General features: G+C 40.4%; 2 protein-coding genes across 6 annotated transcripts in view; one reads left to right on the top strand and one right to left on the bottom strand.

Annotated features, from left to right (window-relative positions):
* The first annotated feature begins 306 nt into the window (after positions 1 to 306).
* On the top strand, positions 307 to 11,245 carry ZCCHC9 (zinc finger CCHC-type containing 9). 2 transcript variants are annotated; one of them, XM_056112620.1, is made up of 6 exons: positions 307 to 395; positions 1,439 to 1,837; positions 5,143 to 5,293; positions 6,118 to 6,210; positions 9,450 to 9,518; positions 10,844 to 11,245. In XM_056112620.1, exons 2-6 carry the CDS (start codon positions 1,460 to 1,462, stop codon positions 10,960 to 10,962), a joined length of 810 nt encoding a protein of 269 aa, XP_055968595.1. In that variant the 5' UTR covers positions 307 to 395; positions 1,439 to 1,459; the 3' UTR covers positions 10,963 to 11,245. The 2 variants fall into 2 exon arrangements, with proteins under 2 accessions (XP_055968595.1, XP_055968593.1); XM_056112618.1 differs by having other exon boundaries at positions 318 to 395; positions 1,410 to 1,837.
* Positions 6,515 to 15,958, bottom strand: part of ACOT12 (acyl-CoA thioesterase 12) — a 56,999-nt gene continuing 47,555 nt past the window's right edge. The window contains exons 16-17 of one of the 4 annotated variants that reach the window (XR_008792197.1): positions 10,162 to 10,927; positions 6,515 to 7,363 (exon numbers count right to left, since the gene is read on the bottom strand). The gene's annotated coding sequence lies outside the window, so the exon portion shown is untranslated. The other 3 variants (XR_008792198.1, XR_008792199.1, XM_056112613.1) reach the window with 3 other exon arrangements.

The raw sequence follows: 15,958 nt of genomic DNA, 5'->3' as shown, positions 1-15,958 counted from the left end.
TTGACCTTGTTTTCATTTTCAAAGTTCAATTCAATGGTCACCTTCTCAGGGAAACCCATCCAGTGACTTCACCCTCTCTACCCTCCCATCCGTCTTGCTCACTAAATGATAAATTCTAGGCCGCATGGATGGAGCATTCCTCTTCGCTGGGTCCTCACGCCCAGACAGCACCTTCAAATACCCGCGCCCCATCAACAACGTCTCAGCCACATGCACGGACCTCGGAAGGGGCCCTAGGACCCACAGTAAACGCCCTTTATCCCGCGCCAGCTGGGCTCACCGGAAGTGACGTGTTCTCGGGGACGCCGAGCTTCCGGCCGCAAGCGCCCGCGACGCTGCGTGTGCTCCGGGCTTCTCTGGCTGACCAACTCCGCTGCTCTGGAGGATTCTTCCTGGTAAGAAGCTGCGGGCGGCGGAGGAACCTGAGCCCCCGGCGTTTTCTCTGGTTCCTCGGGGCGGGTAGAGGGGTCGCCTCTGACACCTGGTGGGGCTGGGATGCTGGGTTCCGGGCCGCCTGAGCGCGAGTGCGGGGACCGGTCTGTGTCCGCGCTGCCTGCTCCTATCAGCGCTCGGCTGGGAGTCCCCACCAGGTCATCGGTGCAGGGTTGATAGCCAGGACTTCCCCCTTCCACCAGCTCCCGCCCCCGACGGAGATTGCATTAGCAGTGAATCTGCTCTAGTGGTCGTGGGCTCGGCTGCCCAGCAGTCTCCCGCGGCCGGAGCCTGGTTCTGGTACCCTGACCTGTCCAAAGGTGGGCCAGTCACCCAGGATTTGACAGCTTTGGGTTTGGTGTCTCTCATACCCTAATTAGCAAGAGAGATCATTCCCCTATCACTTTATAGCAGCAGCAGTGTGTGTGTGTGTGTGTGTGAGAGAGAGAGAGAGACAGACAGACAGACAGACTGTGTATGTGTGTGTTGTATGTTATCTGCCTGGGACGGTTAAGGACACACTTCAAAGGACAGGGTTGATGTAGACTCACTAATTTTGCTTTGCACATCACTTGCGTTGCAATGGGCAACTTAGCAAGGCAACTGGAAGCAAGTCTCTCAAGAGCCTAGTGACAGGGAAATAAATGGCCGGAAAACTTCAGACTGTGGACAGTCACTTTGTTCACTTTGTAATAGTTTGTGGTTTGCAGTATTCTGTGATTTGGAAAAATTTGAATTTGGGTTCTTAGTGAATTGTTTCCAACTTTAAGCAAGCACTTGTATGTGTGTTCTGTTTACTTGGCAGGCATCTTTGGTAAGGACTAGATTTGCATACTAACATGTCTCTGCAGAATATGATTGAATTATATATATGCATCTAAGTGAGGTTTAAAAAGTGCCTAATCATAATATATAACTTTAACATATAGATGAGCAAATGTGATATAGCATATAATTCTAGTGTTTTGTTTTTAAAGGATGTTTATCAACCATACTTGTCTTAAAGATTAATAATTAGGATGAAACCATGACCAGGTGGGCCCGAGTTACTACGACCCAAAACAAGAGACCTTTCTCTGCCACATCGTGGGAGGATTTGAAGAAAGGAGCCTTTGAGGGGAAAAGCCAAAACCTACCAAAGCGTCAACATGAAGTTAATAAGCTGTCGCTTAAAAAGGGTACACCCCAAGCAAAACACAAAAAGAACAAGAAGAAAAAGGAGTACTTAAATGAAGATGTGAATGGATTCATGGAATACCTAAGACAAAACTCACAGATGTCTCACAATGCAATAATAGCAACAGACAGTCAGGAAGTAAGAGAAGAAATAGCAGTTGCTTTAAAGAAAGATAATCGTCGGGAAGGAAGACGATTAAAAAGGCAAGCAGCAAAGAAAAATGCAATGGTAAGGCCATCACTTTCACCAAAACAGGGCATCTAGAAATGTACATTTTCAAAAACATGTTTTAGTAGGGACTGATTGTTTTTTTTTACTGTATAGAGCATCATTTTGAGGGCTAGTAATAACACTAAGATTCCTTTAGCACTTGCTATATGATAATCACTTGTACTGGTCAATTAGCACAACACTACAAAGATTTTGACTAGAATACACTGAAGTGCTGGCAGATTAAATATAATGCTCAAAATTACTTAGCTGGGAACAGAAATGAAATTCAAAACCTGTTCTCACCCCTGCCTTGCAGTAGTGTATTTTTAAACAACTTCTTAAGCAATGTAGCACTGTCCTCTGTTGTTCATTGATTTGCTCAAGTGGGCCCAGTAACTTCTCCATTGTGAGACTTGTTATTACTGTGTTTGGCATATCGAATACGTCATGGGTAGCTTGCCAGGCTTTGCTGTGGGGGCGGGATACTCGCCATAGCTTGCCGGGCTCTCCAAGAGGGGCAGAGGAATCGAACTCTGGTGGGCCTGGTCGGCCACGTGCAAGGCAAACACCCTACCTGCTGTGCTATTGCTCCAGCCCCAACTGCTTAAGAAAATATCAAAATTAGAAGGAAGGTTAAGTACAACAGGTTAGATATGTATGATATCTGTTCACTTAGATGTTTTTTTCTCCACAAAAAAACTGAGGTACAGTAAAGAGATCTAATAAAGTCACACCAGTTAGAGTCAGAGCAGAGTCTAAGCTTGAGATTCTTCCTACCTTTTGCTCCCTGTCTTCCTGCATTGCACTCAGAGGAATGGTAAAGGTGGCAGGTTTAACTTCCCTGGTGCTGAGCCCAAGATAGGAACTAGCAGATACAAGAAATGAATTAGTGGAAGTCTTTCTCTGCTCTACAAGAATTTCGAAAGTTTCCAAACTACTTAAGAATCAGGATTTGGAGCGAATTATTTCACTTTTTTATTTTGAATATTTTAAAATTTGATTTTGTTTTGGGAGGTAGGGTGTTTGGACCACAGCCAGCAGTGCTCAGAGGCTAATCCTGGCTTGGTTCCTGGAATCCAACCAAGGTCTGACAAAGCAACTGCATGCAAGCAAGTGTCATATTATCTCTCTGGCTCCCTTTCTCTTTTTTATATCTTGGGAAGGTCACACCCAGTGTTGCTCTGGGGACCCTATGCTGTGCTGGTGATTGCAGTAGGGTCAGTGACATGCAAGGCAAGTGCCTTACCCCTGTACTATCTATGCTGTGCCTTCTCACTTAATAATAGTAATATAATTACTAAATATACAGGCTTGAGTGGGTCTAGCCTTCTTAAATGTGATTTCAGCTTACAGGATTCATTCTGTGCAGCGTCACATTTCTAGATAATTATTTTTTTTTAAGATTTTTTTAGAGGTTATATGGGGAAACATTCCTTGTGGATAAATTAGAATAGAAAAGATAATGATTTGTTTATATCAGGGTATAGCTTTGTTTAAATCGTACAATTTAAAACAGGTTAACTAAAAGTTCAAACAAATTAAATAAAGTTAATTTTATTCACACAAGTAGTGCGGTGAATTGCAGACTATTTGAAAAAGAATATTATAACCTTTTGAAGAAAGGTTTATGTTGTAATTAAGAGGCTTTTTCTTAAAGGGATATTTTCTGTTAACATACTTTAACACATAGCTCATATGTCACTTACTTTCAGGTCATTTTTATTAAGATATTGAGGTTTGCTGGGCTGGAGTGATAGCACAGCGGGTAGGGCATTTGTCTTGCAAGCGGCCAACATGGCCAACCCGAGTTCGCACAGCAAAGCCTGGCAAGCTCCCCATGATGTATTCGATATGCCAAACACAGTAACAACAAAGTCTCATGATGGAGACATTACTGGGCCTGCTCGAGAAAATCGGTGAACAATGGGAGAACAGTGACAGTGATTGAGGTTTGCTAAATATGTTCTCCACATTCTCATTATATATGCGCTAAGTTTAAGTGTCATTCAAGAAATTTTTACCATTTTTTTAACAAAAAATTTTATTCAAGACATTTGTATTTGGACATTTGTGTGTTTTCTTTTATAACTGTGGGGCCACATCTGATGTTGATGGCCAAGGTAGTGTGTTGGCGGTGCAGAGAGTTCAGTAGGGAAGTGGTGTGTGGGGCCTGGGAAGGTATGGTGGAGATGGAGACGGAGTTGGAAAGGGATGCTAAGATTGAACCCAGAGCCTCAAACACAGTGCACTACCTTTAAAGGCACATCCCTAGTCCTTAAAGATTAGTTTTTGATTGTCAAGTTACTTAAGACTCTCTTAGAAACTCAAGACTTGCTATGGTGGTGATCCGTTTGATAGCAGTACCTTTTTCTGAACTTGTAGAATTAATGCCCATTCTGTTTGGACCAATTATTTCTAAATGTAAAAGTTTCTGGAGAGCAAAGGAACTTTCGTCCAATATGTTATTAAACAAGGGAAAAAGAAAAGACATAGTTTCAAATACATGTCTTATTTTATGTGCTTAAACTTGATTTTTAAAAAAACCTGTGCTTATTTTGAAAGTGCAAAGAAGGATGCACTGCTCATTATTCAAGAAGTATTTGTATCTTTCTATATGAAGTAAAATAGTTTAATATCATCTTTGCTGGTGCTCTCATTTATTGCAGCAAACAAGTGGCTACCAAATTATAGGTAATATTACATAGCAGTAAGGTAAAGCAAACAAACCATTATTCCTCATAAATTATTTTTTCAAATGTATGGGTACATAGGCTAAAAAAACCAACAAAAACTATCTGAATATTAAAGATATGTAATGACAATATACTTCATGTTTAAAAGTATAATTTGAGGACTAGTAAGATAGCTCAATGGGCTGAGGGCACACTTTTCATTTTGAGGTCCAGTTTTATCCCTGACATTGCATTGGTCCAGTGAGCACTGCCAGATGTGCCCCCTAACCCTCCAGGGTATGTTTTGAATTATAATATCGAAGTATGATTCAAGAGCTGGAGCAATAGTATAGTCGATAAGGCACCTGCCTTGCATGTTGCTGACCCAGGTTCAATTACTGGCACCATACTGGATCTGGAACACCACCTGAAGACTGAGTTTTTAAAAACTGCAAGACCCTCTGATGGAAATGCTGCTACTTATTGTTCAGCAATGTGTAAAATTCCTTATTTTTTATATAGACAACAAATTGTACTGAGATAAATAGCTAGATAAATGACAAGTGTTTTAAGTTTTTTTTGGTATCAGTAATTGATAAAACCAGTGTAGGCTTGTCTTGTGGAAATGCTTTTTTTTTTTTTTTTAAGGTATGCTTCCATTGTAGACAACCTGGCCATGGGATTGCAGATTGCCCAGCTGCCCTGGAGAACCAAGATATGGGCACAGGAATATGTTACCGGTGTGGGTCCACAGAGCATGAAATAACCAAGTGCAAAGCAAAAGTCGACCCAGCTCTAGGTAGGGGTGTGTGTGTGTGTGTGTGTGTGTGTGTGTGTGTGTGTGTGTGTTTGTGTGTGTGTGTACGCGTGCGCGCGCGTGTGTGTGTTTAATGTGTTTGGTCTGGGTAATAAGAAAAGTGGCCAATAAGTAATGACTGTTTCTTTGTTTTGTTTTTATTTTTTGGTTGACAGTTTGTTATGAATATGTCACATAAATTTTATCTTTTAGTTTGGGGGCTACCCAACTAGTACTTCGGGGAACCATGGGGCCACTGCCACTAATACTCAGCCAAATGTACTAGATAGTTCAGTGGTTGGGCCCATGAGTTGTGCTGTTTGTCCAGTGTGACTGGTGTTCCGTTAGGTGTGCTGGGTAGCGGTGAGGAGCAGGGCACTGGGGACATGGTGGCATGTGGTATTGTAGTTTGAACTCAGGTCCTGCACATGCAAGCCATGTATTCCTGACCTGACTGCTGAGCATGTCTTGCCTCAGCCACTTAGTATTTTTGAATTACATGAGATTAAATTTTAAGTTGTGTTAAATACACTTTTGGGCTGGAGCCATGGTACAGAGAATAAGGTGCGTGTCTTGCATGTGGCTGACCTGAGTTTGATCCCACGCACCACATATGGTCCCCTGAGGCCCGCCAGAAGTATCCTTGATCACAGATCCAGGATTAAGCCTTGAGTATTGTATTAAGCTTCCCCCTCCCCCATTAACAAAAAAGGAAAGAAAAATCAGTTTTTTTTTTTATTGGGAGTATTTAAAAAAGTATGAATTACATGACTCACACATAACTGATTCGACAGGCTAATAATCATCTCAACCCTTATTCCTTACAGGTGAATTTCCTTTTGCAAAATGTTTTGTTTGTGGGGAAATGGGGCACCTGTCTAGGTCTTGTCCCGATAATCCCAAAGGACTTTATGCTGATGGTGAGTACTATTTCCCTTCTGAGTCAAAACTGGGGAGTTGGGTTGGAGAGATAGTACAGTGGGTTGGATTCCTGTTACCCTGTATGGTCCCCTGAGTCTTCCAAGGAGTGATCTTTGTGTGCAGAGCCAGGAAAAAGCCCTGAGCACGGCTGAGTGTGGCTGAAAAAGCAAAAGCAAAAAAAGGGACTGGGGAACTTAGAGGGGAAGTTACCAGGCAGAGCTGTGATTTCAATTATAGTCAATCAGTTCTTGAATAAATTCTTTATAAAGAATTATAAAGAAATAAAGTCGCGAAACCTTGAGAATTTTATTATTTTTATTTTTATCTTTATCTAGTGCTGTTCTGTGTACTGGTCTGTAAAATAAGATTTTATTTCTTAACCAAATTAAAAAAAAAAAGATATGTTTCAAACATTCGGTGCTTCAGCAGCCATCTATGGGAGTATATATGCCTACATCTTAACTTTAACAACTTAACAAAGCACAAAATCACAAATCACAAATCATCCTGTTAATCGTCGATTGCCTCGAGCAGGCCCCAGTAATGTATCCTTCATCCTAACCCTGAGATTATATTCAAGGCTCTTTAGGAGAATGAGACCCATCATTGTTACTGGTATTTGGCATATTGGTTACGCCGCGGGGAGTTTGCCAGACTCTGCCGTGTGGGCAGGCTACATTCGGTAGTATATATGCCTACATCTTAACTTTAACAACTTAACAAAGATTGTATCTTAAACTAATGTGAAGATTTTAAAGAGAGTGTTTCAAATTTAATCTCAGCCTAGCCTACCATTCAGGGTAGAAAAGGACTGGTACACGCTATTCAGTATTTGTGATTTGGCCTTTTGAATTTTTTTCCTGTCTGGCATGGGATCCTGTAACTTTCTGATCAATCCCCACAAGAAAGTCTGTGATAGCTAAAACTTTAAGAAGGAAACTGTCATCTGTCAACTCTAATGTTGAGTTATTATTTAACAAGCTGTCTGGCATCTTCTGGTTCTAGACACCTCTTGTTCATGTCTTGGGTCCCTTGGAGAAGTAGGTAGAAAAAGCATCGCTTTGAGAGTCACAGGCCAGTTTTAGCTCTAGCCCAGCACCACTGCTAACTAGGTGTGGATCTCTGGCCAGTTTCACCTTACTCATCTATTACCTGTAAAATGGAAGAGATATGTCTGGAAGTGAAGATGTATTTCATTGATTCTTAGATATGTTTCACATTTAGTGTCTCTGAACTCAACATGTCTATCTTGGGGGGGGGGGGTTGCCACAGAATTATTAGCAGTTTTTCTTTTATTCGAGAAATCTGTAATGCTGCATACATCTTATGTTTTGAATTTGATGAATTGCATTACTTACCTGGAAGAGTTACGAGAATTAAAATAAATTATTCAGATGTCACTATTGTTTTGCTCTACAGTGGTAAAGAAACTTGGGCTTGGGAATTGCTCAAAGGACCTTTTCATTTTGAACTTCTGAAGTAGGTCAGACAACTTGGATGATGGGGATAGAAGGCTTTGAATGACAAAGCAAAATGACTGGGATTTTTTTTGGGGGGGGTCACACCCAGCAGTGCACAGTTACTCCTGACTTTGCACTCAGGAATTGCTCCTGGCGGTGCTTGGGGGACCATATGGAATGCTGGGAATTGAACCCAGGTCAACCACATGCAAGGCAAACATCCTAACCACTGTACTATTGCTCCAGCTCCCAAGACTGGGATATTTTTTAATGTGTAGCAATGGGAGTCAATCACATAAGACAAAGAATTCAGCCAGATTGATAACTTAAGAGTACCATTTTTCTAAGTCATTTAATATTAGCATTATGGTCATGATAATGTTTGACCACTGAGTAATAGTGTTTGACCATTAAGTGACTGATTCATCACAAGGATTGGAGAGTTATTACAGTAAGTAGGGTGTTTGTCTTGCACATGGCCAACCCAGGTTCGATCCCTGGCACCCAATACAGTTCCCCGAGCCCTGCCAGAAATAAGCCTTGGGCATCACTGAATAATGGTCTAAAAACCAAACAAAAACAAAACCAAACAAAACAAGATGCCACACAATCCTGAAATATTGTTGAAGTAGACATATAGGAGTTTATTAGGATTAAGATGCCTGGCAGATAGTTGTCACTGAAACAAGTCATTCCTTCTCTGACTGGTTCCCCTATCTAACTTCTACAGCAGATAGATAAAGGTTTTTGTTTGATTGGGTTTTGGGTTTTGGTTTTGGTTGGTTTTTGGTTTTTTTTGGGGGGGGGTTGGGGAGGTCATTTATGAATCATTAAAAACTGTGGCTATCTTCCACCTTGGAAAAATCCATCAGCGCGCAGATTTTGCATAAGATTAAAAAGTTCACAGTCCCGCTTGGAGGCTAGCCGCACACATGGGGGAAAAGGCAGCTCAGATCGAGAAGGGAGCACCAAATAAAGGGTGTTGGGAGGATTCTCCCAGGATAGGATTGCCAGTCAATGCCTCTGTTGCAAACCATAGCACCCTAAAGGAGAGAGAGAACAAAAGAGGCAGGGTAGGATGGGGGAAATGGGGGGTGGGAGGGATACTGGGATCAGTGGTGGTGGAGAATGGGCACTGGTGGAGGGATGGGTGTTCGATCATTGTATAACTGAAACCCAAGCACAAAAATTTGTAAGTCTACGACTGTACCTCATGGTGTTTCATTAATAAAAATTTAAAAAAAAAATAAAAAGTTCATAGTCCCTTGAACCATGGTAAAGAACCAGACTTCTGGATTCTGGGCAGTGCCTCTTGGACCTTGCAGAGGACTAGTGACTTCCATCTTATTTCTTTTCTCTTTCCCACTTTGCCCCTGAGAGCAAGCACAAGAAACTTTGGCTAGTGGGGCTGGAACGATAGCACAGCAGGTAGGGTGCTTGCCTGGTATGCATCCGACCTGGCATTCCATATGGTCCCCTGAGCACTGTTAGGAGTAATTCGTGAGTGCATAACCAGGAGTAACCCCTGACCATAACCAGGTATAATTCCAAAATAAAACAAAACAAAACAAAATTGTGGGTAGATAATGGTTCTGTGAGGTGGAGAGGAATGGAGAATAGACTCTTTCATAGGAGTGGTGGCACCTGCCCATGTTCCTGGCTCCATTTACTTTTACAACTGACAGATTGTTTGAGTCATATAAGATATGAGAGGACTTAGAGGCATTAAAATTCTATGTAAGTATGTGATTTTTTCACTGATTTCCTTCTTTCAATAGGTGGTGGCTGCAAACTTTGTGGCTCTGTGGAACATTTTAAGAAAGATTGTCCTGAAAGTAAGAATTCAGGTGAGATCTCTGGGCCTCTGTTTAGAAGGGTTAATTTAGTATTCTTTGGTTGTCTCTGTGGCATCTTGTTATTCATAACTCTTTGAGGTTCTACTGATTTTAAGACAATGTCATTTTCTACTACAGTGATGACTTACTCATCACTCTCAGCACTGGGTATAATAGTATTAGCTGATATTCTCAGGTGGGGAGAAGAGTGCCCATTATACCTAACTTTATAAAGCATCTTACTTATAAGCATTTGCATTAGCTATTCAATTAATTTAATAATAGAGATAATTTTGTTACTTTAAAGTATTGATTCACAAAGAAAAATTAGATATGAAAATAATTTTTGCCATTCCTGGGTTGATTATCCGTACATAAACCTTGTACTAGAAGCATTCAGGGTTGGTTGCCAGAACTGCCAGAAATGTTATCTACGCAGCATCTGGCCAGTAATGATTTCTGCCTAATGAAATACAATACCCAGAGTCATCAGAAACTTCATAGGCAGATTGCTCTGTAGTCTAACTCACTGTCCTCTCACAGATTACTTAATCTGATTTTTATTTTCTTGTTAAACCTATAAGCAGCTTTGTAAATGTTCACTGTATCTGTGGCAGATTTGGGGGAAGTAGAGGTGATTGCTCCATTCATTTACCTGGATTAAAATGATGATAATCCTGTATGAATGAAAGCCACGTAGTAGAAAAGCCCCGTAATGCTTCTTAGTGAGGAAAGCGCATTTCTTTTTATTTTACACCATCTAGTTCTTCTCAAGTAAGTTTGCTCATTCCTACTTCCCTCTAACATTCAAATTTCAAAAACCAAGAGTTCTTGTTTACAGTCTTGTCTAGAAAAAGATAGTCTTTACTAAGTTTTAAGGAGCGAGATTGAAATGATGAAATGGAATTTGAATTCTCCCTCCTGGGAGGATTGCCACTTCCCAAATGACAAGACTGACAAGCAGATGTTGTATAATTTCACAGGTGGAATCTTGTGCATTTAGAACTGATGCTTCATAAGTCTTGCTGTTTACAGACTCTTGGAATTCATTGACTCTATAATGATGAACTCTGGGAAAGAATGAAAGAGCTTTCTCATCAATTTGTGCATTGCAAAGCAGTCACCACATTTCCCTAATTGGGATGAGAAATTGCCTGTGGTACTCTGAAATCAAGGGTTATAATCAATTACAGAATTGCTCACTTTTTAATGATGGAATCTTCCCTCTTTGTGATTATCCATATCAAAACTAGTTCTTTTGCTGAACCGGTACCAATCTAGGTGGCTGTGTTTGATGGTCATTTTTCTTATATTCTGACTTGTGTATTCCTTTACAGAGCGATTGGTCACAGTTGGTCGCTTGGCGAAGGGAATGAGTGCAGACTATGAAGAAGTTTTGGATGTGCCCAAAGTACAGAAACCTAAAACAAAGACACCCAAAGTTGTTAACTTTTGATAAGCATTATTCCTGTTGTCAGCCATCACCTCATAGTGCCATTCTGAACTAGGTCCACTTTACTTGTTGGAGCTGGGCTCCTGAGGAGGCCTGTAGCAGAGCTGCCAGTGCAGTGGGGGGTGCGGGTGGAGGGGTCGATTTTCTGACTTTGCCTATCAAGGACTACAGTCTAAGGTAGGCAGAAGATTTTTCAATTTGATTTTCTAAAAGAACATCTTTCAGCAGCAAGAACTGAGGTCTAACCAAGTGGTTATATACAGGATTGTAACAATCAAATTTTTTATTAAAAACAAAATCAGGCATTTATATGAACCACCTGTAAACTAAGGGTAAACTCTTTTGCAGTTGGCAATTTTAGAGAAAATGAATTTTTTGCCTATATTTTTCTGGTTCAAAGTATTGGTTGCAACACATGTATTTATAAATTATCATAAAAATTCTGTATTTAAAAATGTTGAATAAAAAACTCATTTACTGTTTGGTTGTTTTTCTGAATACCTAATTCATAGTAGAATTAGCCATTGCCCATTAATGTCCTTATAAAAGTCCCTTAGGGAACATGGTCTTTTATGATTCCAGTGAAATAAAAATGGGGACAAAGAGTATCTCAGCTGAATCGCAGCTTTTTCTTTGCCCTTGATTTTTGAAGAATGAATTCTAGCCAAAATTCACTTCCGTGTATTTAACCAGAAGGGTGTTGCTTAGCAGATCGTTCATCAAACTTCAATACCATTCGGTCATATTAAGATGAGTCAGGGTGAGATGCAAGCAACACCATAATAGAACACTAATCAGAGACCCATTAACTTCTTTCTTTGATTTGATGAATACATGCATACTTAATACATATATTTCACAAGGCTTAAGGCTCCCATTGTACTGTATAATGCAATGACTAGTGGATTTTGTATTTCATTTGGAATTTTACCTGATTGGGTATATTTGTAACTGAGGGAAGCAGCTGTGATTAGTCACTGATGCTTCAAAAGCAAAATATTTACCAAATAAGAAAAGAAACACTTTTCTCTGTTTTAATGTCTGCACAACTCAACAGTTCTAGCTTAATAGGAGCTGTTCTTTTCTTTTCATTGAGAGAAGAAAACAGGACAGAATACTGCTCAGCATCCCAGAATTTAAGGAAATGAGAAGTGCCATTTAGCAGGAACTGCACATGTCATGCAGCTGGAAAAGGATGGAAATGCTGCTGTAGTCATTTAGTCCCGACACCAGATTGGGTTCACCTGTCCTATTAAGACCAAAGGCTCTGTAGAGTCTAAAACCTGTCAGCTGCAGGATAAGTAAGGGTTTTAATTTGTTTACAAGCTCTTCAATGCAGGAGTATTAGTTTTCATTTTGTCTTACTTGGATTTTTTTTTTTTTATTTGTTCAGATTGAACTTTTAAAAAAGCACAGGACCAGAGTGATACCACAGTGGATAAGGCACTTTCCTTGCACACCTCTGACCCAGTTGCCATCCTGGTTCTTCATATGGTCCCCACAGCACCACTAAGAGCGATCCTCGAGCATAGCTTCTTGAGACCCCAAAACGAAAAACCAACAACAAACTACAGCACTGTCTATACATGTAGAGTTTTGTCACTAAATTTGCAAGTAACCATCACCTTATCCAGCTCCAGCACTGGGCCATCATCCACTCAGCAGCTAGTTACTGGGGTCACAGCAGTGGGTGGGGCATTTGCCGACCTGAGTTTGAGCTCCAGCATCCCATATGGTCCCCCAAGCACTGCCAGGAGTAATTACTGAGCATCACTAGGTATTATCCAAAAAGCAAAAAAAAAAAAAAAACCCAGAAACAAGTCACTAAGCATCAATCCCCCTCTCCCCCAAACCTTGAACCCACTGTTAGAGATATTTTATCTCCACGAATCCACCTCCCTTAGGCACTTAATCTTATATATCATATAATAATAAAAGCCTCTGTCCTTTTGTATCTGACTTAGTTAACATTTTCAAGTTAATCTTCTAGTATGCATTTTGTTAAAAGGAATTTTGTTCATATTTAAGGCTAACTCACAAACTGTCTTACAGATATTCTAATGCTGTTAACAGGCTCATTCAAAAGAAAAGTAAATATATCGTGCATATAATCTGATTTCTCTTTTTTTAAAGAAGACAACATGGGAAGACTCTAAGACAACTGAGGTTAGAGAATTTAAGATTTTTTTTTTGAAATCTGAAAGTTTTCAAAACTGGCACTGAGGCCTATAAAGAGTGACAGCTCCTGGGTTGGGATGGAGGTGTCTCCCCTCCCAGCCCACTCTGGAGACCTCAGGTTCCAGAAACCCCTGTGCCTTGATACCAGCTTGTGATAATCCCATCCTTGGCCACTGTGCTCACCAAGAACCAACTTCCTTTAGTTGTGCTCACTCAGGGTTGCTACAATGCTCATACTTGTTCACCAGAGGTCACACTTCCTGACTGTGGCTCTCACACATCTTTTTAGTTGCAAAACTTGCTAGGAGTTGCACCAAATGGCTGGAAACCATTTATGGCACTGGAAATCACAGACAACTGAGCTGCAAAGCTCAAAGAGCAGTGTTGGCAGGATCATGCTTGGAGCATCATGCCAGGGTCATGCTAGGGCATGTGGAACACTAAAATTTTAACTTGTGATTATACATAGAAAAGCAGGTGCTTTAAGCCCTGTTCTATTCCTCTGGGGCTGTACACGGGCATGCACACACACTTGTCTTTGAAGGAAGAGAGAGGTGCAGATCCAAAGTTGTACTCAGAAGGTCCAGAGACTACACCGGTGATGCTCAGTGAAACAGACTGGTGGTTCAAATGCATGTGTCTGAGGATATGACAGCTCACATATATATAGGGCCTCCCAGGGATACACAAGCTATGGTCAAGGGACCATGTGGTGCTGGGAATCAGCCTCAGTCAGGCTCGAGGTGGACTTGTGTCCTGTTTTACAACATCCTGGCTCCTTTTTTTTTCCTTCCCTCAGGGTGGGAAACAGGATCACACTTAGAAGTGCTGAGGAATTACCCCCAGCTCAGTGCGTGGGGGTTGCTCCTGGCAACGTTCTGGGAACCTAGTATGCCAGAGATCCAGCTGAACTCTAGCATGCAAAGCAATCATACGCTTACCCCTTTAAACTGTCTCTTTAAATGAATTCCGATTCCTGGGTTGAAAGAATAAAGAGGAAGATCTGAATCAATAGTTATAATCCAGATGGAGGGAAAATGATTCTTTAGAGTAGGGTTGTCATCATGTTTATTGGAAGGCATCTGGCTCTTTAATTTTAACATCAAACTAAATAGATTTTCTTTTTTAAAAAAAGGTGGACTTGGGGTGAAAATGACATAGTGAAATGGTTTGTATTGGAAATGTTAACTTTGAAATGTTAGTAGAAGTATTTCATTAGACACACAAATGTAAAACTAAGGATAGGTTAGGACTAGTGGCATAGATTTGGGACTTGCTGGGAGACAGATGGCTTTTAAAACCCAAAGAGGGAAAGTTAAAGAGCTAGTTCAAGGGTTATGGGTCTTTGCATGTTGCCAGCCCCTTTTTGATACCTGGAACTGCATAAGGTCCCTCAAGCATCTCCAGAAATACCCCTGAGTATGGCTGTGCATGGCCCTCTACTACACACAAAAATTGGGTACATTCAGTATGGAATGGAGTTACAAGAAGCCAAGGACTTTAGGGTAGTATAATATTTTAGATGTGAAAGAGAAAGAACCATGAGAGGTCTTAGAAGTGTGATCAGTGAGGATAGGAGGAACCCAAGAATGTGACATCAGGGAAGCCAAGAGGATAAAATACTGCAAAAAGAAGGCAAATTTCTTGAAGTTTAGTTATGAGCCAAGTAAGTCAGGAGCAGAAAGTTTTAGCAATGTGGAGGCCAGAGGTGATCTTTGTGAAGTAAGGTAGATAAAAGTTCTATGTGATGAATGAAATAGAGATATGAAGACTACATAGGTAAACAGAGTACAGACTGCTGTGGTAGGATGGGAAAATGGTATCAGGCAAGTGATATTTTGCTTTTCTTGATTTCAGAGTCAGAATTAATAGTGGCTATGGAAATAAACCAATAGAGGTAAAGAAATTTTTGAAGACACTCAAAAGAAGACACTCCAGGAAGATAGAGAAAATATTCTTTGCTAGGAGTGATATTCCACTGATTATAATAGGGCAGATATGGAAAGTGCACAGGTAGAAATATGAGAAGGTTTCTGCCTAATCATTTTTAATTTTCTCAATAAAGTAAATTTTTACTGCATGAACTGTGTTGCAAGGTAAGAGATTTGGAAAGTTTGAAAGAAACTGTGAAATAGTAAATCCTAGGGATGTATAGTAGGATTAGCAGAGTCCTGAATGCCCTTTTGAAAACTTCAAATAAGTTCATTTCACAATTTTAGGTTCTCAGTGAAGGAATTAGGCATTGTGAATATTTTTTTATTTAGCCGTATTTATGGTTTTGGCAGATTTTGTTGAATGAAAGGAGAGAGGTATGGCATTTACCAAGGAGTAATTAAAATGATAGGTCATAGAATCAAAACTAGGTAACAAAAAAGGACTTGAGGAAGAGTAATGAGGTGTGGAAATGGCCAAAAAATTAATTTCTAATATATTTTAAATGTCTCTAAAAGATCAAAAAATGAGGAGAAAAAATGTGTCTAGTGGGTCATTTTTCTTTAAATAATTCTTCATACTTACAAATTGTAAGCTGGAATTTGTAACCTGAGCTGTCTCTGACTTTTTAATCTGAAGGTGGGTTACTGTCAAGAACCAAAAGTGTCTGAAATTCTTCATAAGCTAATGAGTTTAGCCTATTACTGCCTCATGAATATTGGAAAACAACGTGGGACTGGGTTCAGAGATAAAGGTCATATTATTCTTGATACAGCTAGAAGCATGAGAGTTGACCCATTTATACTGCTTTTGCTTCACCCCTACTTCTCTGGAGTGGCATTTTGGATTCAGTAAACACTGTAGATAGAGAGGGCCTCTAGCAGAGTGG

The sequence above is a fragment of the Sorex fumeus genome, unplaced genomic scaffold (genome assembly GCF_029834395.1).
Source record: "Sorex fumeus unplaced genomic scaffold, SorFum_2.1 ptg000018l, whole genome shotgun sequence".
Taxonomy (NCBI): Eukaryota; Metazoa; Chordata; class Mammalia; order Eulipotyphla; family Soricidae; genus Sorex; species Sorex fumeus.
Note: the sequence above shows the minus strand (reverse complement) of the source record. Positions and strands in the feature narration are given on the sequence as shown.